This window comes from Thunnus thynnus, chromosome 1, assembly GCF_963924715.1.
Source record: "Thunnus thynnus chromosome 1, fThuThy2.1, whole genome shotgun sequence".
Classification (NCBI taxonomy): Eukaryota; Metazoa; Chordata; class Actinopteri; order Scombriformes; family Scombridae; genus Thunnus; species Thunnus thynnus.
Window position 1 is genome coordinate 36843471 of NC_089517.1, and position 22914 is coordinate 36866384.

General features: G+C 39.3%; 1 protein-coding gene across 1 annotated transcript in view; it reads left to right on the forward strand.

The window, feature by feature from the left end:
• The first annotated feature begins 206 nt into the window (after positions 1–206).
• vstm2b (V-set and transmembrane domain containing 2B) overlaps positions 207–22914 on the forward strand; it is a 29135-nt gene continuing 6427 nt past the window's right edge. The window contains exons 1-4 of the mRNA XM_067596945.1: positions 207–1473; positions 2071–2258; positions 3212–3241; positions 4104–4542. Of these exons, the coding sequence (XP_067453046.1) occupies positions 1401–1473; positions 2071–2258; positions 3212–3241; positions 4104–4542 (730 nt within the window). The 5' untranslated portion in view covers positions 207–1400. The remainder of the gene's footprint in view (positions 1474–2070; positions 2259–3211; positions 3242–4103; positions 4543–22914) is intronic.

The window sequence follows — 22914 nt, forward strand, 5'->3', positions numbered from 1 at the left end:
TATCTTCCGCCATCAGTTACTGAGTCATGGTGGGCTGTCGAATCAGTTTTTTTGTTCCAAAGCAATCCCTGACCTATGCCACCTTTTAAAAATAAAATAAAATTGAGAAAAAGAGAGCAGATGGAATCGGTAGCCTGTAAGAGGAAGAAGTTGGATTGGTGCATCCCTAACATGTATCCTTAATTTTCTTCTATTTCCTTTTTTCAAATTTTTTTTCATTGCTAAACAATTGCTTATTGTTTGTAGGCTACAGATTATGATGCCACTGACATTCATGCCCAATGCAGGTGTTGAGAATGCTCAAATGGCCAGTCACATGACATTGTCTGGGGGGGAAACACGTCATCAAAACAGCCCTCTTCTCCACTCTGTACCAGCCTAAATGGTTTTCATAGAGCAGCATTTTATTCAGATGGAGGATTTAATCTGAATTAAGCCTCTGGAACTGTCTGTCTGAGGCTGTATAGATTATCTTGATGCCCTTAATTTAAAACCGCAGCTCTGACTACCTCTGATAGATAGGCTACAGTACTCTCTCAGTGAGTGTGAGTGTGAGTGTGTGTGTGTGTGTGTGTGTGATGTGTGTGTGTTTTCATAAAGGAAGCCAGTAGCAGTCAGAAGAAGACAAGACACTGGCACACACTGGAGAGAGAGAGAGAGATAGAGAGAGAGAAAGAGAGGGAGAGAGAGAGACAGAGAGAGAGAGAGAGAGCCCAGGGACCTCAGCTGCTCGCGACGCACACTAAGCCGCGGGAAGGATCCAGGTCGGTTGACAGCAGCCAGGCCGAAGAGAAGAGAGGAGCGGGAACCACGGACAAACCTCTGGCTCTTCAGGACGATAATTCCTGTTTGTCAGTATCACAGAGAAGTTGTCCTCTCTGTCTCCTCTCTGGGCTGTTGCTGTTGCAGCGCTCACACACACACACACTACACACACACACACACACACACACACACACACACACACACACAGAGGACCGGTTATGTGATGGGTCTTGGAGCGGAGCCCGGGAGAGCGTTCCTTCGCCAGGGGAGCTGGGTGATGATGAAGAGCAGGTTTCTGCCGCTGACCGGGAAGTTCGGTTTCTACTTAGAGACGACGTTCAACGGGAAATAAAGGAGCCACCGCTTTCACTGAGGGATTAAACCACTTATTTGACTCATTTACCGTAGAATTATCACATTTCTTCTTGTTTCTGCGCTGAAATTCGGTTTTGAATTATGCTGGAGCTCACCTCCGGATTGTACATGTTGCCTGGCTGATGCAGGGCTGCCTCTGGATTCGGGTTCTTCTATGCCCATATTTGGAGTTATTTGATTAGGCAGTTAACAGGACGCTACACATCCAGGTCAAATGACCGTCTAATGCCCGTGCTGAGTGTGACGAGCCGCACTGTGACATGGAAAAAACGGGACTCTACAGCCTCCTTTATTACTTCATTCTCAATTCGCCCTTTATGATTTGTGCAAACGGTAAGTGAACCCCCCAGAGAAGCAGAGAGGAGGCAAAGTGGGGAATAACAGAAATATTTTGACGTCGGAAATAGACTTTTTTTTTTTAAAGCGATATTTAAAATAAATGCCACCTGTCTGCAGGATTAAACGTCTCCTATTAGTGCTGAATCTAAACCTGTGAATTTCTACTGTACATTTCCCTCTGAAATAGAGAAATTGTTGGATAACTGTGTGAAACAGTAAACCATTAAAAACACAAAGAGAGAGAATGATCCAGCTGTCTAAATGTACCCAGATCACAGCCTCATGATAAGGATGGAGAACTGCTTTCCATTATTTGATCAAATAAAGCCCAAGGCAGATTATAGGTCACAGGTGCTCTAATAAAACTCTATAAATCATGGCTAATGGGGACTATAGGGGGTGAGCTTAAAATAGAAGAAGTGTGCGTTGACGGCACACATAAGTGGCTGAAGTGACAGGCCAACCTCTAGGATGTTTTAGGCTTATGGCGGGTGTAGAACAACAGTTTCACGTTGGCATCTTACTCATTAATCTTTGCTTCTGGTGTCTTGCTTCTGTCTCTCCTCGTCCCCTCTCATATACATACCAAAGCTGCATTTACTGAAGTCCCTAAAGATGTAAGTGTGGGGGAGGGAGAGGATGTGGAGATGCCCTGTGCCTTCAAGGCTGTCAGCTCGGCACCCATGTCTTTGGAGATCCAGTGGTGGTACCTGAAGGAGGATGTGGCTAAAGAGCTGCCTCACGAGCTGCAGATCAGCTCCCCGGCCAACAGAGCTAAGGTAACTGGCAACGTAAGCATTATTAGTTTACTATATATAACCGAGGAAGTGTTTGTGTTTGCTGTTTGCGTACTACATCTGCCCTACATGACCTGCACATATCTGGACGAATGCCGTATCCGTACACCTCAGTCCCAGCATATTTTATCTGTTATCAGCTAAAAAAAATCTGATAATATGCATAGATGCCAGATCTACCATGTAAATCTGCCAGCAACCAACAATCACACACTCTACATGCATCTGCACTGGCCTATATTTGTAAATGTAAGCTGCAAATATCTTTGATATTACCCTGATGCAGACAGTATCTTTGCTCTTCTGTATTTTTCAGTTTTTTTTAAAAGTAACAATCACCAGTGTTTGTCTTCAAAACTATAAATCCACACATCACAGTTACAAATCTGTATGTGTCTGACCTCTGCTGCAGCATTTGTTTTGTCTTTACGATCAGACATAAGCAACACAGCATGTGCGTTACTCAGGAAGAGGGGGATGTCACTACGACTGCAGAAAGGGCACTTGTTGGTTATCAACAGCATTACATTCCTCTCAGGTCCGCTGCCTAAAACCGCCATGATAGGATATTATGGCAGGACGCAGTGGGAATTACTTTTCCCTTCAGCATGACAAATCAGTCTGAGTCTTTTTCAGTCGTCTGAGGAGTCAGGGACAATCACATCTGCGGCATTTCCTCTGCGGTTTAAGCACATTAAAACATGCAGTGGGGGGAAAGGCGATGAGAGAGAAATAGAGAGAGAGAGAGAGAGAGGAGTTATCAATGGCGTCTTTGAGAAATGTACGCAACCAGCTCTCTACATGCACTTTGCTTTCTCCTCCAAACGAAAGAAAAATGTTGTGTTATTGTTGCCGATTAATTTTGTACTATTATGTAACAGTTCAGTAACAAATAAAATTGTATACATGAAATTCACAAGTCTCTCTTTTTCCAGGTTGTTCCGAGGGAAGCCACAAAAATAAGTGTAAGTCTCCACTTTCCTGTCTGCACAAATTGAAGCATGTTAATTTAGTAGAATTTTATTCCCCAAATATTAGACAGAAGACTGCCATGAATGCATGCCTTATTCAATTAAAGGAAGAAAATAGCTACCTGATATGGGGTGTGCATTACGATTAAAAGGTGGAAGGTAATATTTCTCCCACTGATGGAGATTGCTCGCTCCTCAGGCTGAATCACGTTCTTTGTCTATTCATGATGGCATGACACCATTAAATGCCAAATGTCTGACTCAACTCTAATGGATCTAATATGTCTGACACTCTCAGCGGTAGTCGATTACTTGAATAACAGCTTGTTAAGGTTGACTAAATGAGTCTTTGCTATGGTGCTTTTTCTGGAAATAAGCTTTTAATCATTACTGGTAAATGAAAGTTTGATCTTGGCATCACAAAACTAGACTTCAAGAGACCCTTCTTTTGCAGATGTGTGCACATTTAAAAAAAAAAAAAAATCTGCCAGGAAGAATTTCTTTCACTGTCCTAATTTCTTCAGACATGCTTTGTCTCGTAATGTTTTCAGACCTCTAAAATGGTGTCAGTGTTAAAAATGTCGTGGCAAGTTTAGCTTTGATAATATGTTAAATTCTTGCTGTTAAAGTGTACCCTTATTAGGGATAATTGAGGCTGTTTAAGAACTTATGTGTCAGTCTGCTGAGCAGCTAATACAGGGTCACGAGTTGGTGCGTTTTTGATGGTGCCTCTGCCTCCACCTCCAGTCATAAAACATGAAACTACCCTCTTTATGCTGATTAATGCATACTAAAACTGGTTGTTGTTCAAGCGTTGCTTTTTGCCACATTTTTTTTCTTTCTGCCTTCATTCCAGACTGTGCGTGTCCAGGGCAACGCTATCTCCCACCGCCTCAGCTTGTCCAAGGTGAAGAAGGAAGATGAGGGGGTGTATGAGTGCCGCGTGTCTGACCTGTGGGCCGATGAGACTCAGGAATTTACGGTCCACGCAGCACTGCACGTCACAGCGGGTGACGGCATGGTGGCCGAGGAGGCCGTGTCGCACATCCAGAACCGCTGGCCTCTGAGGAATACCAACACAGCTCTAGGAGGGGGCGGAGGTGGGAAGGCGACCTCGGAGCCGGGCCAGGGCCTGGCAGGGGGTCAAAGATTAGGGCAGGGGAAGCATCGGGTGCCTCAGCAGGCCCAACCTGGCCTCCTCCCGTCCATCTCGTCCACCACCACCTCGGTGGCCAAGTCCTCAGCCTCACCGCTGCCAGGGAATGCAGCCATCCTCCGGCAGCAGCACGGAGCTGGTGAGTGAATGTTGGAAGGTTGATGGAAGTGGAACAGAACCACAGTGACCCCTAGTGGTGATGAAAGGGAGTAATCACATGAGATTTTCACATACTGCACAATATACTCTATGAGCCTGGTGTGCTGGTCTGTATCTGTCTCAAGGTTCATCTGTCTTAGTAACTCAAATCAGAGCAAATGTGCTGTTGTTTCTCTGTGACAAGGACCCTTTATCTTTTTGTTGGTGTGGAAGATATTTAATTCCAAGATGCACTGTGGGGTGTTTTGATCAATTGCACCTGCCACTACTAGATTTTTGTGTGTGTACAATTCTTCTTGTGATCTTTCCATGTGCTCTACATATTCCAGGAGTCTCCTTTGGTGGCATATTGGACACCAATCATTTAAAATAATAACCTCCTGTTTATGCAGTTATGCGGAAATTACTTATAATTTACTGAAGTGTCTGTCACAATCTGCAAACATAGAGGCAGACAGTGAGATTTTAGTAGTATAGACAGTATTTAGGATAAAGTAAAGCTAAATGCATTATTAAGTGCATTCATTAATGTCCATATTTTCTTATTTTTGCACCAGTAGTGACTCTCCTACTGTAAACTTTAATCTTCTGTAATCCACAGTGCACACTGTAACTCAGTAAGCTCATGTACAGCTTATGAGAACCGGTAATATTATCACTTCTCAGAAAAAATGCATTTGGTGAGATAGAATTTTCCTCGTTGAAAAAAAAAAATCTAATTTGGTGGCGACCCTGCGTGTGAGAGCATGAATATTTCTGCATTCATACATACCATATGTGTCCTCTCATGGTTGTATACTTGGAAACAAGTGTGATCACCCGGCTCATCATCTATTCATACGCTCCTGCCAAACCTCCGTCACACTTCTCAAATCTCTGTAAATCAGGGGAGCATTTTTGTTGACTTGTATACGAACGTGTAACACCTATTTATTACTACCTCTGCCAGCGGGTTGGCAGATGGTACGGGGAGGGATTGGAGCAAAAGAGGGTGGGGGTGGGGGGCTTTGATGAAGCGTACTTCTGAATAATTAAAACTCATCGAAGTCTAGTGGAGTCTTGTTAGCCCTGCTGCTGATGTAGAGAGCAGTCAGTCAGCCCCGTGGACTGTATGACAGATGCTGTGTGTGCTACTAAGACACGCGAATACCATGTGTGATATGAAGTGCCTCTCTACTTCCATGTGTTGGCATTACAATATGTTGTTAAATAACAGGGGTTAGTCTACTGTGTTGGTGGTATTTGGAATTGATATCTTTGAAAAGGTCTGATATCTGCTGTGCTCAAGTCTGCTGTGTAATTTCAGAAGAGTATCAAGCCACTGTTTTCACAGCTTTGATCACTCATTCAAAGGCTTTTCTCTAGGACAAGGGAGAGGACTTCATCAGCATTGATGCTGCTGCTACACTTGTGTGCAGCTTTTTCTTAGAGATGTCTGCACAGACTGACACTGTCTGTGAGTGTGTCTGAAAAGTAATATCAGCCAAATTATCAGGCATAGTTTAAATATACAGTATGTTATCATACATGGTATGCTATTGAAATCTTACTGATGTACTGTATCACAGCATTTTAATAACTGCATGATTCATTACATTACACAAGTGCAGAAGTTTGCATTTTGTCTATTTCAACCATAATAAACTACAAGTGATTTGTATTAGGGTAATTACTAGCCAGCTCTAAATAGATGAAGTGAATATCTAACTTTCTCTGCATGACTAAAAGGGCACATTTCCCTCTTTTAATATTTCCAAAAGTTCAAGTTTACAATTGAGGCGACTGTGTGTGACAGTCAGCATCTCACAGGGAAACTTTCAAGCATCTACATGGTAGAGAAAAAATAAACTACATTGATTTTGATTTGTTTGAGAAATGCTCTGCCAGAATAAATATGAAATGTTTTCGACAGTTGAGCTTCAGTAATCTGTGTTCATCTTCTTCAGTGATTACAGACACTTGTAAACGGTGCAGTCTTTAGTTTAATCAGGACAGGTACTAATAACACAGTGGGTTTTTTTTGACAGCTGCATCTGCTCCAAGCATGGCAGTTATAATGAGGAATCCCCTCTGGTGGAAACCAGACATGTGGTGGTGCAGTGAAATGAAAAATACTGTATCTGAATTGGCCAAAATGACCATGGCAATGGTCAGTTATCAGATGGTTTTTGCGTCAGATTAAATGTCCTGCAGGAAAAACAGGTCCACCCTGCAGACTGGCTATGAGCAGACAAACATGCGATAAGGCCAAATGCACATATTCAGCTAGATAAACTGCAGTAAATCCAGACCTGCCAACATAAACATCTGGGGGTCTATTACTGGACACAGTTTAGCCAGCTTTGGCAAGATTTCATCCTGCTGTATCTCGGTACGTTTCAATAAGAACATCAGTTTTCAGTAAAACCAAAATCATATTATTAAAAGAAAAGTTGTAAAGCCATGTGACTGTTCATTCATGTAACTTACATCTGTTGGTTATTCTGGACGATTACTGACACAGCACATAAAACCAGATTCAGAAGCTCTACTTCCATTATTGGACTGTCAAGCCTTATCGCTTAATGCCTCTTATTGTTGTGGCCATTTTAAAGCAGAAACAGTGATGATATCACACTACTAAAATTGTTTTTGGACAAATGTTGCTCTAAGGCTAAGAAGTAACAGGGGATACAATTTAAATATTACAGGTTGACAATGCATGGTGTGCTTTAATTTGACCATTTGTTTTGGGATTTTATATCTAGATCAGCCAATTATTTCCGACATTTAACAATCATTAAAGGGAAAATCCATTTGAGAAGAAAGACACTCAATTCTACACAAGCTGTGCGGCAGCATACTATAACTCAGTTATAGGAATTAATCTGCTTTAATTAATATAAAAGCTTGTTTGGGCACCACCTCCTTGAGGGATGATCTTTAATGTCCGGAGGAAACATTAAACCCTGAATTCAATTCTCAGTTTGATCATCTAATCAATCTCATAATCCTAAATTCTTTTCAAAGCAGTGACCTCTGTTTACTCTGTTCTCCCCAAGAAACAACAACTTTAGACATTTATTAATAGCTAAATGTCTCGAGGATACATGATAAAGCATAAGATAATAAAGAAAAAGAATAATAAGGCCTTTAAATAATAATAAAATAAAATAATAAAGAAAATAGTAAGTAAGAAATAGTGTCTGGAAGTATGTGACTCAAGGCTAACGTATTGCAACGGGGAATGTAAGGGAAAGCTACCCTTGATCACTGAGCCATGTTATGTCTTACTGTTAACGAGTTTTGTTGTAGTTGGTGTCGTCTTAGCAGGTCTGTGTTTGTGTTGGTTGAGCTGTAGTAAGCTGCAGTGTTGAGCGGGGTGGCCCAGTTTGGGCCGTGTTGTAGATGAGTCTTTGTGGGTGAAGCAGTGTTAAACCACTGGTAAAGCAGGGTTAAGCTATGATTCAGGCTGCTGTGAAAGAGTCTCTGTCGGGTTTACTCCCAGTTTGGCTGTACTGCTGTCAGCAAGCAGGCTGAGATCAAGATTAAGCGTTGCTCTCTTCTTCAGAGCAACATTGCAGTTTAGGTTTGAGGATTCAGGCTTTTAGTTTAATGCTGAATACAGTTTAATCTGACTACACTCAAATCTTTATTCATTGATGGATAAACTCCATGTGAGTTGACGTGACTTCAAAAGCAAATACTATTCATGAAAAAAGTAGACTTAATAAAATAAAAACAACTGAACTTATTTTGATAAATAAAATAAATTAAAATACACGTATACTTGGTCGCAAAACAAAGAAAAGAGACATTTTAATAGAAGAATTGTGTCTTGGCTCATTAATTTAACTATGATTTTAAAATTGATTCAAAAATACCATTGTATAGTCACCATTCATTAACTCTTAACACTAAAAAAATTCAATTTGATGTTCTAACATTACCAGTAGATGCCAGTATTTTCACACGTTGTAAAATAAAATAAAATCAAAAATTAATATCTCCTCAATAGATTACCACATAGCTATCAAAGTTATACCATTCTTTATCTATTTCTATGACAAACAACATTATATATACATAATGATTAGACATTTAATTCAAACAAATTCAGATTTGACTCAGATTAGAGAGAGACTCAAAGTCAAAGTCAATGTCCTCCAGGGATGTGAGTTAGAGTTTATGACTTTGGTCTGTGGAAATAAGGAAAGGCGTTTTCTGTCAATGTTTAAGTGGAGTTGGAGTTTTTTTCTGGTTCAAATGACCACAAAGGTCATTTATGCTTTTAGTTCAGGCCATAATTTAGTTATTGGTCAGAAATGGCCTTCTAGGAGGTCTGTTCAATCTCCACTTTGTTACAGTGTTTAACTATGGTCAGTGTCATGTTGTGAGACCCCCACTTGGCAAAGAGGTCAGAATTCACTCACATCCTCAATTTGAAATTAAAGAAGGGTTGTTTTATTCCATGAAATTAAAGAAAAGATTGCAATGTGTCCTACACAGTGAAGCTATGTGTATGGTGTTTTAAATAAAAAGGGTAAAACAGGCTGGCCAGGGGTCCTTAAAAAAAAAAGCCTTAAAAAGTATTGATTAGTCTTAAATTGTGTTTGGGAAGATCTAAAATTCTCTTCCAGCACAAAATGCCTGTTCATTTAGTCTTTGGCGAAATCAACAAGAGGTGAATTCGAATGCCTCTGTTACCCCGTTACAGTCTTTGGTTTTCGCTATTAGTGTTGGCAAACTTTGTCCCCTGGTGACAACCGTAGCATCTCTCTGGATGGCATGGAGGTGCTAGCTAGTTAGCTAACCTGCAAACACTCCAGTTTCTTTACTTGCTACCTAATTTCAACCCTTTCTCCAATGCTTCCATTTAGCTGTTAATCTCCAGAAAGAGTAAGCCTTATTGCACCCGTCAACTTGAACTGACAATTTGTGATGCAAGTCACTTGTACATTCCTTATTCAGAATATAAATACGAGGAATGAATGGCTCCATGGGAAGTAATCGACAGTGTTTGTATTTATTGATTCTTTGATATGGTTAATAAGTTCAAAACACATATACAGTGGGATATTAGTGTGATTTAAACAGCTGTCTGCTTCACTAAATGCAACAGAAATAGACAACCAGGCTGAAGTTGCGTGAGCAGGATGCTTAGATGTGCAATGCAGGGAATACACTTAACATCAACAACTAAAAACATATAACTGTGTGAGAGTATCCAAGGTTAGATTTTTCACTTTTCTGCAGATCAACACACAGCTGGGCAGCAACTGAATGAAAAATAAACAATAAATGTCAGCTTGTAGTATATAGATTACAAGAATTAAATGAATCTGTCCATATCACAAAAATGTCATTTGTATTGAAGCTACAGGTTGGTCTTTTCATTTCTAAATAAATAGCCAGTGATCCAGCTGTAACATTTTTAATTGCCTTGCTTACTCTCCACTCTCACTGCTTGCCCTCCAGTCGTTGCCTTCTGATTTGATGAGTTCACTGAAGCATATTAAAGCTTCTACAGTTTAGCTTCTGCATGTTCAAATCACACTTTCAATTTTAGCTCAATTAATAATACAACCCTAGTGCCAATCCTCTCTGTACACATTCACTTTAATCCATTTCATGAGGCAACTAACAAGGATCATCCAAATTATCTCTCACATAATAGCCATGAATATGTTAGTGGGATTAAAAAGCTACATTGTAATCATAAAATATTTGACACTGTTTTCCATCCAGCCATTTCAGTTGACGAGAGAACTAACAGAGCCAGGGCTCCACTAACATGCTCACAAGCACAGTCAGCACAATGCTTATTTCAGACTACATCCTGAATGAAATTACTAACACATTGTCCATATTGTATTTGCCCCAAACTTAATTTTGTCGACAAAGAACTCAATGAATTTTCTTATTACCAGTGCATAAATGTAGCCTTGCAGAGGCTATATCTTGAAAGCTCAGTTTTCACAAGAATCTATGCCCAAGAGATAGGTGTCAAACCAATCAGTATACAATGTTAAGATGATGATGTGACTCACAGTCTCCAAACTTCCCAACCTCATGCACAGATTTTTAAACTAATATAAAATTAACCATTTGCCTATTTATTTTTTCAAAATTATTCAGGAAGTGATTTTGGTTGATAGTCTACCCCCCACAAAGCCACACTTCAAAATTCAAGAAAAATAAACATTTGTATTGTGCTGTTTGATTATGAAGTAATCAGTTGGATGTTTAGTCGAGAAAGTAAAACAGTAAAAGTGCAAGATTTTCCAGTTTAAAAAGCAAAAACTAATGTCAAAGAGAGAACCAGAGGTGTAGTGGTGTGTATATACGCAGGTATACAGCGGGATTTACTGTATGCTTCCCTAAAAATAGCCACAGATATGTACTATATCACTGTCCCTCTCGCAGAGTTAAGGCAGCCAGTCATGTTACAGTCTTTCATATAATCTATGTAGTTGACTGTGCACTGGAGACTTTTGTTCCCCGACTTTACCCTTTTAAAGCATTGCCTCCTCTCAGGTAGTATACTAACAGAGGAGTGCTGTCTTCAGGATAAACTCAAGGAACAAGAGTCCCTTCCCTCGCTTTTGTTCCATAACCTGTGAGCTGAAGTGAACACACCAAGGCACAACTTTGTCAAAAAGAAAAAAAAACTGCATGACAAAAATGACACTAATGACAGTCACAAGCTAGAGGGTGAAGGATCCACAGGAGATGATGATTGACGTAACATTAGCTAACAGCGCTACACTGGCAGCTGCGGCACTGCAGGGTTTTGAAAGTGTTGTGATCAATTCCACTCAGACCACTGTCACCTCAACAGGTGCTGAGATTTCAAGCTCTCCTAACAAGCAAGCTGGTCCATCCTCTGTGAAAATGCCAGTCATGGAAAATAACTAAGCACATGTACTTAAGTACAATTTGAAGATACTCACAGAAGAAGTTTGTATTTTCTGCTACTTTCATTTCTACTCTACTACAATTCAAAGGGAAAAAAATACTCAACAGCTATAGTTTCTAGTTGATATGCAGATAAATATTTTACATACAAAACATATAATCATCTTATAAAATGTGATACATTGTTACATATTAAACTATCTAACTAAGGTAAAGTAGGTAAAAGCTCCAGCTGACCAGCTGCAACATTAAAATGCTGCTTACATGTTAATGCATCAGAAATAATAATCTAGTAATATAACACTATAACTGTATAGTAATCTGTTAGCTGTTAATACTCTCTACTGTTACCTGAGTTAAATTTTGAATGCAGGACTTTACATCTAATGGAGTTTAGAGATTTTTTAGTGCGCTATAATACTTAAGTTGAGGGGATGTGGGCCAGTGGGAGTTGGGTTTGGGGGCACAATATACACACCTACAAATACACCAGTACATCACAGGAGAGAAGTGTAAAGTATGATGATTATATCTCATGCTAATGCCTCATGAACCTTACCTGAGTACAAGAGAAGTAAAACAATGTGAGTTAGAATAAATGCAACACATTTATCGAATGCACAGATCTGTGACTTTATTTTGAAAAGGCTAGCTTAGTTCACTGTCTACAGTGTAACGCCATCACTAACATCTGTCATGTGACCTCACTGGCATAATCTTTGATCTTTACAAATCACTCTGCAGCAGATCTTTTAACAGATTCAGACGTATAGACAGGACTTATTGACTAAATACACTGACATACAGTTACATTCTGTTTGATTAGAGAAGACAAACTGTAAAAATATTATCATACTGATGGTGACATTTTTAGATTCTTCTAGAAATGAGTCAACACAATTAGGAAAAGTGTCCTGGTGTCAGTGGAGTATTTTTACATGCAGCTGTGGTGCAGTGGCTGATCAGAGAACCATTCTGTGATCTTGTGATTTCCTCTTTGCTCAACTACATTTATTGTAGCTTATGAATCAGCTTATTTCCTGAAATGCAGCTGGAATCAAACAGTCCTTTAGTGAAGTGCATCATTGACCCTTCAGTGAAACAAAACAAATTCAGCTTGTCTTCTCTTTTGTTCCTTCCTACTTGTTTGTGTGTACGCGAGTTTAATTTTTAGAGTTTCCCGGCTGAAGTTGTCAGGCTGAATTTTGGGGAGGTGTGTCTGCAGTGTTTCCATTTGATGGAATGGTGCTGCCATAAAAACAAGTCTGGAGTTTGAATGTTTCACTATAAACATCATATAGCTTCAATGAAAAGCATGAACAAGCTCATACAAAAGGAACAGTTTATGACACAGCAGTTGTGAGATTACTAGAATGTAATCTAGAATTAAAAATTAAATTATAATGATTACCTAGATGTCTCATGTCAAATTTGCACCTGAGAAACTTTTTGCTGGTTATTCTTGTTTGAAAAAAAGTCAGTCAATAAAATAGATTTTCCTCGAAGAGCTTACAGCCAGTGCACTTTGAAATCTGAAAGTACTCCTGATTAATATTGCTGTGGTGTGGGCTGATATTTTCACATTTGAGTCCTTGAGTGGACTGTCAGCCAGGCAGGCTTCTGGTGTCTGTTACACACTAAATCAAATACAGTTTAAGTGGCTCACTGACACTTTTCTATTGACAGAAGAACCCGGAGGAATCCATCTTTGGCAATTTTTTCCCCGTTTCCTCCAAGTTGATCTGCTCCAAGTATTTGACAACAGATGAAGGTTAAAAAAGTGTGGCAGAATTGAAAGATTACCTCATGCTCGCTCTCGGCTCTGCGGCCTTATCCACAGTAATAAGAACCAATGTTGTGAGCGGGGAGGGAGGAGGGCAGGGCTCAAAAATGCAGGCATCTGTCACTTTTCTGCAATGTCATCTGACTGAGTGGCAGAAACAATTAATATGGGAGGGGAGGACGGTGGCGGCTGGCAGGGGGGAGGGGAGAGATAAGCTGTCAGGTGTCTCAAATTGCCTCTCATATTTTCATTTTTCATCTGTGGTTTGGTGGCCTTGCCTAGTAACTGATAAGCCTGTCCCTCCCCTCTCTCTCTCTGTATCATAGTCTTGTGCTTCATGCAGCATTCAGTCCTCATCAACTTGTACAGCTGGGAAACTATCGCATGACCAAGTTGTATTTACAAGGTGTTTGCGTTCAGACGGCTATCGATCAAATGTCACATGAGCTCAAACAATGAAAAAGCCACAGCGGGGTGTAAAGCAATGGGAGGAAAGTAATTGCTAATATTGCTTTTTGTGACCAATATTGCAATTGCTATTTAAATTTCAATTACTCTCTGTAAATTAAACTTCACACTTGTATTTGTTCACATCATACATGGTTTTAAGAACAATATGTTTGTACTAAGCATTATCACACATTCATCCTGTGTCTGCATGAATAGAATCAGATACAATAATGTTGTCAAGGTCTTCTAAGGATTCTTTTTTCTAGCCAGCCAGTCAACTGACCAATTTAGCCCACATATATAATGATATATGTTCATGATATATAATCATGACATTTATATTTATTGATCGCAGCTACATAGTCGGCCAGTTACTGTAATGATAATAATAATAAAAAATGCTGGTGTGTATTGTGTTTGTTGTTTTATGACAAAATGAAACTAAACTAAACAAAAAATAGAAATGCTATGGGAATCTTTGCATTGTTAATGCATTAACCCTACTTATAATCATACTTTTGATAGATTATAGATAATGAGAGATTGTTTAAATGGATAAATCACTGTTAACCATGTTGTTTGCCATTTTTGTATAATTTTTAAATACGTAAGGTCACAACTAGTTAGGTAAACTCTGGTTGCCCCATAACTCTTCCATCTCTCTTATTATCAGCATCAGACGGCAGATATACTACAGATGTGCAGCAGTGGTCACTGATTGCATATCTTTTCTTGCATGTTGCACTGAGAGCCATGTCAGTGTGATTAAACTCTAACTTGCGTTATGAACCACTTCGGTGAGTTTGAATTTGTTTGAAGGATTAGGATTTGTGTATCTTATGAGTTGCACCCAAACATAGGAAATGTGTTTTGTGGCTGCGATGCTGAGACTATGTTTGTCTGTGTCTGTCTGCGTGCAGTTTAGGTGCATTCAGATGCTTCTTTAGTGATAAACAGAGGGGCAACAGGCTGTGAAGAAACTTGAAATCCTTCCTAGTTAAGGATTCCGTCAGTCTTTCATTTGACCATGGGAGGAAAAGCAGAGTGAGAGCATGAGAAGCAGCAGACAGAAAAGCCTGTTATCTCTATCACCTACTGGTCTGGGGATGGGCAGTGTGTTTGCGAAGCTATAATTACTGACTTCAAACCTCTACAGACTCCATCAAGAGGAAGTAAATCAGTTTGTTTCACAGAGTACAGTATTCCCAACCTGAAGATGTAACATGATGGTAGCTCTTCTCTTGCTAGTGAATGTTGGAGCCACTTCCATTGATGTTTGTTTTGTATGTGGTTAAACTGGCTGGTGACGAGTCCAGATGCTTGTGACTGGATAGTAGCTCCATCCCTATAATGTATGTGTCCCAACTCTGTGCTATTAAATAATAATAATAGGTCAAAGTATTGTGAACAAATATTTAGAGTGTTGTTTTTGTGGATGCAATGCAATGAATTGATTTATTATATCTCATAATCATATTTTATCATATGTTATATAATAATATTGATTTGATTAATGATCAGTGGAATCACATGATGGTATGACCTTTGATCATCTGTGTCTGACTTTCTGTCGTCTAAATGAATGATTCAGAATAAGCTATTAAAGAGCTAAAGTGATAAGTCGATCAACTGAGTATTGATCACCTATTTTGATAATCAGTTAATTGTTTTGGTATGAAGTATGCTGAACATTTGCTGTTTCCTGAGGATGAAGATCTAAATAAATGGAACATTTTTGGGTTCTAGACTGCTGGATGGGCAAAAAATGTAAAGACATCACAGTGGGCTCTATAAACTTGTGATGGGCATTTTTTAAATTAAATAAATTACATGTAATTGTAATTGAGTTGTACAGTAACCCCAGAAGTTTTACATATTTGGCAAAACACAATATTTGCTTTAGTTATAGTTGGTTATTTGGTATTTGGTAGTAATAGTTGGTTATTTCTTAGTTAATTTTTGGTTTGATATTGTTTACTATTGAGATAGTGAGTCATGAGTGACTCCTCTTTCCAGTTTGTCACATCATCGTCAGCACTTCATATTAACCTCTAAAATCAAGCACTTCTAGCACGCATATTGGCATTCTAAGTTTTTGGTTGTCCCATTGCTGAACCTGTCTCGTGGCACACTTGGCATGATTACAGTATCACTTTCATGTGGTTAGTGCACTGCAAACATCTAGTATGTGATTAGTCATTGTCTACATTTGGGCAGTGAAATTAGCAGAGACTAATGTATATGAAGCTTTGCTGATAAAGCATAGATTAGAGTTTTGGCATAGACTCCATGTGGTGCTAATGCATGATTATCCATCCCATAATCTTTCAGCAACATAACCCATCAGTTCGGGCATGATCGCCTCGATCAGGGATGGAGTCTAGATGTTGCTGCTGGTGGTGATGGTGTCTGTGTGTTGAAAGTATCAGGAGCTAGAGGATGTGTGTTAAAGCTGAGTTAATAAATAGCGCATTAATAATGACTGACTCCTATGTGGGTTATCAGAGCAACAGTGGTACTTTTAGGCTTAGTTAATTGATGGTGTGAATCAGGAGAGTGCTGCCTCAAATTTTAAACCGGCAGGATAATAAAGAGCAGTGGCAAAATATATGAATGGATAGGAGCCAAGAGACATGAGTTAGAGGAAAGAATTAAAGGAAAAAGAATGATGAATGAAGCAATCTTTATTGAACTCTAGCTGCATTTAACAATGGAAATAATAAAACTCTCTCACCAGAAAAGCTCTACAAAAGGAGGGTACAAGGTTATTAACTACGCCTAACTATTTCAGAATGACAAATGCCAACATTACTGAGAACAAATGCTTATGTATAAGCTTTTCATAGCCAAAGAAAATCATGGTGGGTGGATGTTTTCTCCATAGATACCACAAAATCTCAACATGGAAACAAAGGGGAACTGAGGGTAAAGCATTTCGTAATATGTACTGGTTCCAGCAGCTCTCGGGCTTTGGTAAAGAACAGGAAGATGTAACAGAGACAGAATCAGGCACTCACACTGACTCACACTCTACAGTGGACATCTGCGTCTCTCTGCTGAATCTGGCCTAACAGCTGCTCATATCCCTTATCTGCTTGGGTTTTATTTGAATGTGTGAGTGCTCGGGTCTATGTAGTCATATGTGGGTCTTGAGAGAGGATGTTTTTCATTTAAATGTCAAAGGTTTTGCCTTTTCAGTGTGTCTGGATTCATGTAGTGAAGGTTTTGTTTGTTTACAGCAGCTTTATAAGAAGCTGCTGAAGCCCTCATCTTACTGTTTCTCCAGTCTGTGCAATAAGAACTGCTTAGTAATCAAAATGGCTACTAATGCTTGAATGTGTGTGTGTGTGTGTGTATGTGTGTGTGTGAATGAGTGAGAGTGTGAGAAAGAGAAAGACCATCTGCCTTTAGGTCTGTCCTTGTGCCAGGTGACATTGCTGTCAATAAAGCAGAAACTCCTGTATATTCTGCAGAATTTTACCTGGTTTTTATTAATAGCTCCAGGGATGCTGATGCTACATTAATACTACTAGTGCAGTGCCCGTTCAAAACATGTCTGTTCGGAAGGAGCCGTTTGCTCGGCCTCTGGCTGCTACATCATCACATAGAAAAATTAATACAGTTGTGAGGTGTGAAAGAGCAGGCCCAACCTAGATATACCAACAACGTTAAAGAAACTAACATTCTATTATACACAGATGTTATAAGTAATAAGTACTCTAATAGTAAATAAATGTTCTTTTCTCATTTCAAGTAAAATAAGGGCTGCATTTAAAAATAAAATAAAGTGGATCAATCATTAGATTGTTCCTATTTTCTGTGCCTGCAGTTCAGATTTAAGTGGGTATGTTTGCTCCAAAGATTTGTGCTTTGTCCGTAGTGACGCTTTACAATTGCCACAGTTTCAGAGCATGTGAGACAAACTGGTTTTGAATTGCCTGTGGGTATTTCCATTGTGTATTGGGCTCTGAGCGCTTCTAAAACGCGGGTGACCTACACTCAATAATGTACCTGAACGCCTCCTGTGGAGTGACTCGCTGTTGCTGCTGATCTGCTAAACATGCTGCTGACACTATGCTTTCTGTCTAGACATGGCGTAACAGTGTCCATTCTTGATTTAAAAACTCTGTTTTCGCTGTCTACTTTTCTCTTTTTAGAGCAGTTTTCTCACGCCTCATCTCTGGTCTCTCCCTGACATGCTGCCAGTCAACAGAGCCCTGAAGCTCCACCCTGCCCCTGCACAGAACAGAGCGGCTCAGTGATCTCTGGTTTATTCAGAGTTTATTAGTATTAAACGTATCGCATGTTCAAATTGCACCAAATTTGTCACTGCACTCCCTCGAGTCCCCAGCCATACACTCGCCAAGTGTGGAGTTGATCAGATGAACGGTTCAAGAGATACGGGAAGGACATACAGACAGAGATTCCTTCCTTTGGTAATGAGACTAGTGCAGAGCCTGTTCAAAACATGCCTGTTCAGAACAGTGGATAGCTTGGCCTCAAGTATAAAATTAATACTGTTATGTGAGGTGTGAGTGAATACCAACAACATGAAAGAAACTAACATTCTATTATACACAGATGTTAAGTACTTTAAGAATGACTCTTTCTCATTTCAAGTAAAATAAGGGCTGCATTTAAAAAAAAAAAGAAAAATATAACAGAGAGCTTTTGAAAAAATGTGCATCCTAAAATGAAGTGGATTGATCATATTGGGCCCTTAGATTGTTTATTTTCTGTGGCTTCAGTTCAGATCATTTGAGTGGATACGTTTGCTCAAAAGATTTGTGCTTATATGAGACATACTGGATTTGAGCTGCCCGTGGGAAGCAGCCTAAGAGTCTGTCTATTCTTGATTAAAAGCTGCATCTTCACTGTCTACTTTTCATTTTTTAGGCATGCATGTGAAAAAACTTTTCTTGAGCAGAGCTGATACTAAAACGGTGACGTGAAAACACTGCAGACCACTGATTGGTCAATCATTTATCTCATTCATGGGCTTTCCATTTCAGAGAAAGCTTCCACCACTTCCTCTCTTCACTTTCGAGAACAATGTTAATATTTATAGTAATTATATATAGGCTATACAGTATATCCTATGCATGTATGCGTGTATGTGTGTGAATGCATGTGTGTGTCTAGGTTATTCCCTGACCCTCAGGTTGTGGCATATTGATACATATTGGGCAGCAAGATATGTCCTGGCTCCTTCTCCTACGAGTATTTTTAATTTTGGGAGTTCATTAAGGTCTTTGAAATCTGAAATTACAGAGTTGAATTTGTTTAAGTAAATGCTCCTTATTTCATTGAATGTTTCACATTGCAGGAGGAAGAAGTAGTCTAGTAGTCTCTCTCTCTCTCTCTCTCTCAGCTGCCATGCTTGAAACACAGCATTCACATGAGGAGAAAGTGACACAGATGTGTCCTATTGTTCTTTGTATTTACTGCTGCATTTGTAGGATGTAATAAATGAATGAAAAGGAGAAATACAGAGGAGGAAAAGGAAACAGAAACTAAGAGCATCTGTCTCTACAGTAAATCACCTGTTGAGTGTTTGATGGTTGTTTATTTGTGCTTTAGAATGTAACCGCCGTGAAACAATCAGAAAATAATATATTTCTTCACCAGAGCTGTCTCTCTGTCGCTGGCTTGTGTTCTCAGTTCACTCACCTTCTCTCTCTTTCTCTCATCTTTTTTTAAATGAGTCGGGAAGCCGACAACAAAGCCTAACTTTCAACGAAAGAGAGATATCCTCCCTTGTATCTCTCATGGCAAGGTTGTACAGCTCTGATCATGACGTATAGTCATAGAGCCCAATGCTTGTTTATTCAAAGTTTATTAATATTAAACGTGTTGTGTGTCCAAATTGCACCAAATTCAACACTGTACTCCCTTGTGTCTCCAGCAATGCACTAACTGAGTGTGAAGTAGATCAGATGAATGTGCTGAGCAAAACTCGGGACAGACACAGCAGCCACATATTTCTCTGTTCTCTGTTCCTCTGTTTAGCATCGTCAGGTTAGGCTAACCCATTGTTGCTTCACTTTTCCAGTAGTTGGGGAAACAACAGACATGACTTTTCTTTGTCCAGAGAACTGAAACATTTACGGCCAGATTGACAACTTACTTCTAACCTTTTCCTAAGCTCTGCTCACATTCACCATCACTTTTCTGCTGCTAGCAGTCGCTCAACCACTCACTCGCTATACACACATATTACACACTGCCATATTCCTTAAAAGGAGCTACGCTACCAAGAGTTTCCCAGGCAACGACACAGAGGTTGACTCATGTTTAGGAACAGTGCTGCACAGAGACGCGCCTAAATGCTACTGATTGGATATTTGGTGTTATTTTTGGCATTAAAAATTATTTTTGAACGGTTCTCAAGATATGCAGAGGACATACATACAGACAGACAGAGATTCCTTGCTTTTTAGTTAGAAGAACTGCAGAACTGCAGTTCAAAACATGTCTGAGACATCCTGCAGTGAGTCTTGGACGTATGTGCCAAGTTTTGTTTACAGTTCAATGGTGGAGCTGAAGTCTTAAAATTTTTCAAGTCATTATCATTATGGATGTAATCCCACCTCCAACCACAATGTAGGTTGCAATGGGAGAGTGGCGCTGTCCGTATTTCCGCTCATTGACTCCACAGGTAGAAGAAGAAGCAAACCAATGCTGTTCATGATAGATTATATATTTCTGGAGAACTTCAAACTTGATACTGCACTTCCTTGGGTTCTTGGCAATACACCTGCCAGGTGTGAGGTTGATCGGATGAACGGTTGTCGAAATATGTGAAGGACACACATACATATAGACAGAGAAATTTCTTCCTTTATATTTAGATTACTTTCAATTGCAGCAGAAATCTTATGACATTGAGCAGTTTGCCTTCCAAAAACTAAAAATTAAAAGTTTGTCAAGTAAAACTCGTCTTAAAATTTTTTATGTAACTTTCATTCTTGATTACAGAGGCACAATTTCCATAATTCAGCTTGATGGATTATTGTTAATTAAAACAAAGTGATATATAAAAACACTATATACTGTATATGGGGGTCAAAGGTTCCACTGCAGTCTTGTGTGCAGTTAGTAGCACAAACTTTATTGTAGCTTTACCAGCATAATCATGGGCCCAGAAACATTGGTAGCTGCACTGCAAAATTCACTGTTTGTCCTGAATGGACTGATAGTGGTGCTTCTGAAAATCTGAATGGGTTAAATAGCTCCACCAGAGGAGCTCTTTTCTATCATCACAATATCTGTGACAGGTCAGTTATAAGACTGTATAAAGTTGTTCTTTGATTGACATGGAGATGAATCGCTAATTAATAGAGTAGAGTAATAGAGAATTATAGTTAACTGTGTACATGACTGTTCTTGATGTCATTTTAATACTTTTGATTTGAGTTTATTATATTTATTTTTTCATGTCATTGGGATATTTTAATGAATCTGTGATGTCATTTTGAGTCATTTTAACACTAAAGATATAATTAAGCCTCCACTAGATCTACATTGATAAGTACATCAGTTGATATTAGTTTATTGCAGATTAGAACTACAACGATTTGTCAGTTTATCGAGTTGATCAACAGAAAATTTGTGACCAATTATTTTATAATGTTTTAATAATTTTATTTTGATTTATTGTTTTGAATCATTATTTAACAAAAAAAATATCTGATTTTCACCAAATATGAATATTTTCTGTCTGACTGTGACAGGTGACATCACCTTGGGCTGTGGGAAACAGAAATCGACACTTTTCACCATTCATTAGTTTTTACAAAAGGTGATGTCAACCTGGAAGGCTACATTAAGTGTGAACACTGATTCTGAACACCTTGTGTACTGAATAAAAAATTAGATAACGCAATTGAAAGCATCTTCCACATTTCTTTTATGTGTTAGATTATGCAGCCTTAGTGCTGAGTCTGACACCACGTTTCAACAGCAGTGATAGTGCTAGTAGTGATGTAGCATGGAGGTTTAGTGAGTGTGGCGTTGGAGAATTAAAGGGTGATTGAATGGCTGTGTAAGTAGTTTTGAGGCATACTTCCACTTTAAGTTGTCTTTATCATTTCTCAGAAATTGGATTTTGGCCGTAGCTGGAACGATGTAAATCCATGCAAATGAATCTTAGAGCAGACGTCATTAAGGCCTTAGTGTATGAGGTGTCTGGTTAGGGTAAGAGTTCCAGCATCCGAGGTTTGTGGTTTGTTAGTGATGGGGATACTGTGTTGCTGGTTGGATAGATCAGCAGTTCTCGGCAGTGCCTCACTGCAAAATTTTCACCGGGCAGATGCTTCATTGTATAGGAGGCTACAGTGTTGCCGTACTTTGGCTCAAGGGGAACACTGAAAATTTCTGAAGTATGGTGTTGGTATAATTTTTTTGTGTATAGTATCATCTAGAATCAACAGTCCTGAATTACTGAGGTGAATTTTATGAAAACCGTTCAAACTGTTCAAACTGTTCCACCATGAGCCTCCAGAAAACAGCTCTGAGCAACTGAGACCCAACCCGAGACCTGAGTTCGACCAGGTCCCAATTCTACTCAGTCTGGTAGGGTCTGGGTAGAGTCTTGTTTTACTTAGTTTGTGCACATAGTGTGTGTGTAGTGCTGTAGTATTGCTGATTGGTGTAGAGTAAAATTGGCGTTAAAACTGTGAAGGTAGCAGTGAATTTAGTTTGAGCTACATTTTGTCAGTAAATAAATGCTTCAACGCCTTAAGAATCGAACCAAGTTCCTGACCTGAGTGGTGGTCATAATCACAGTGGAGGAAATCAAATGCATGCTCTTAAGTGACAATTGAATCTTGAATTTGATTGGACATGAAATCGGTTCAAATTAGACTGTAGATAGACAGAAGATAATTTCATCTTATGTTTATATACAGTCCATGTTCTATTGTTGGTACAGGAAGTGAATAAAGGCCTTGCAGTTATATCTATAAATTAGTCTTTGAAGCATACAAACAATTTATTTTTGGAAATTGTTTCTATGACTTATTCGTTTGGAGGACATCATTATTACGTTGCTGCTCTTTTCCACAGTAGCTGTGTTTTGATTGAAAGTGTGCTCTCATGTTGCTCTCAGTCACTCTCTACAAGGGTCTGTTCATCTCGACTGCATTCTGGTTCAGGTCTAATTATTTTCAGGTCTATTCTAGTTGGCTCTGGGTGTACTCTTCCACGGGTCAGCCTCTATGG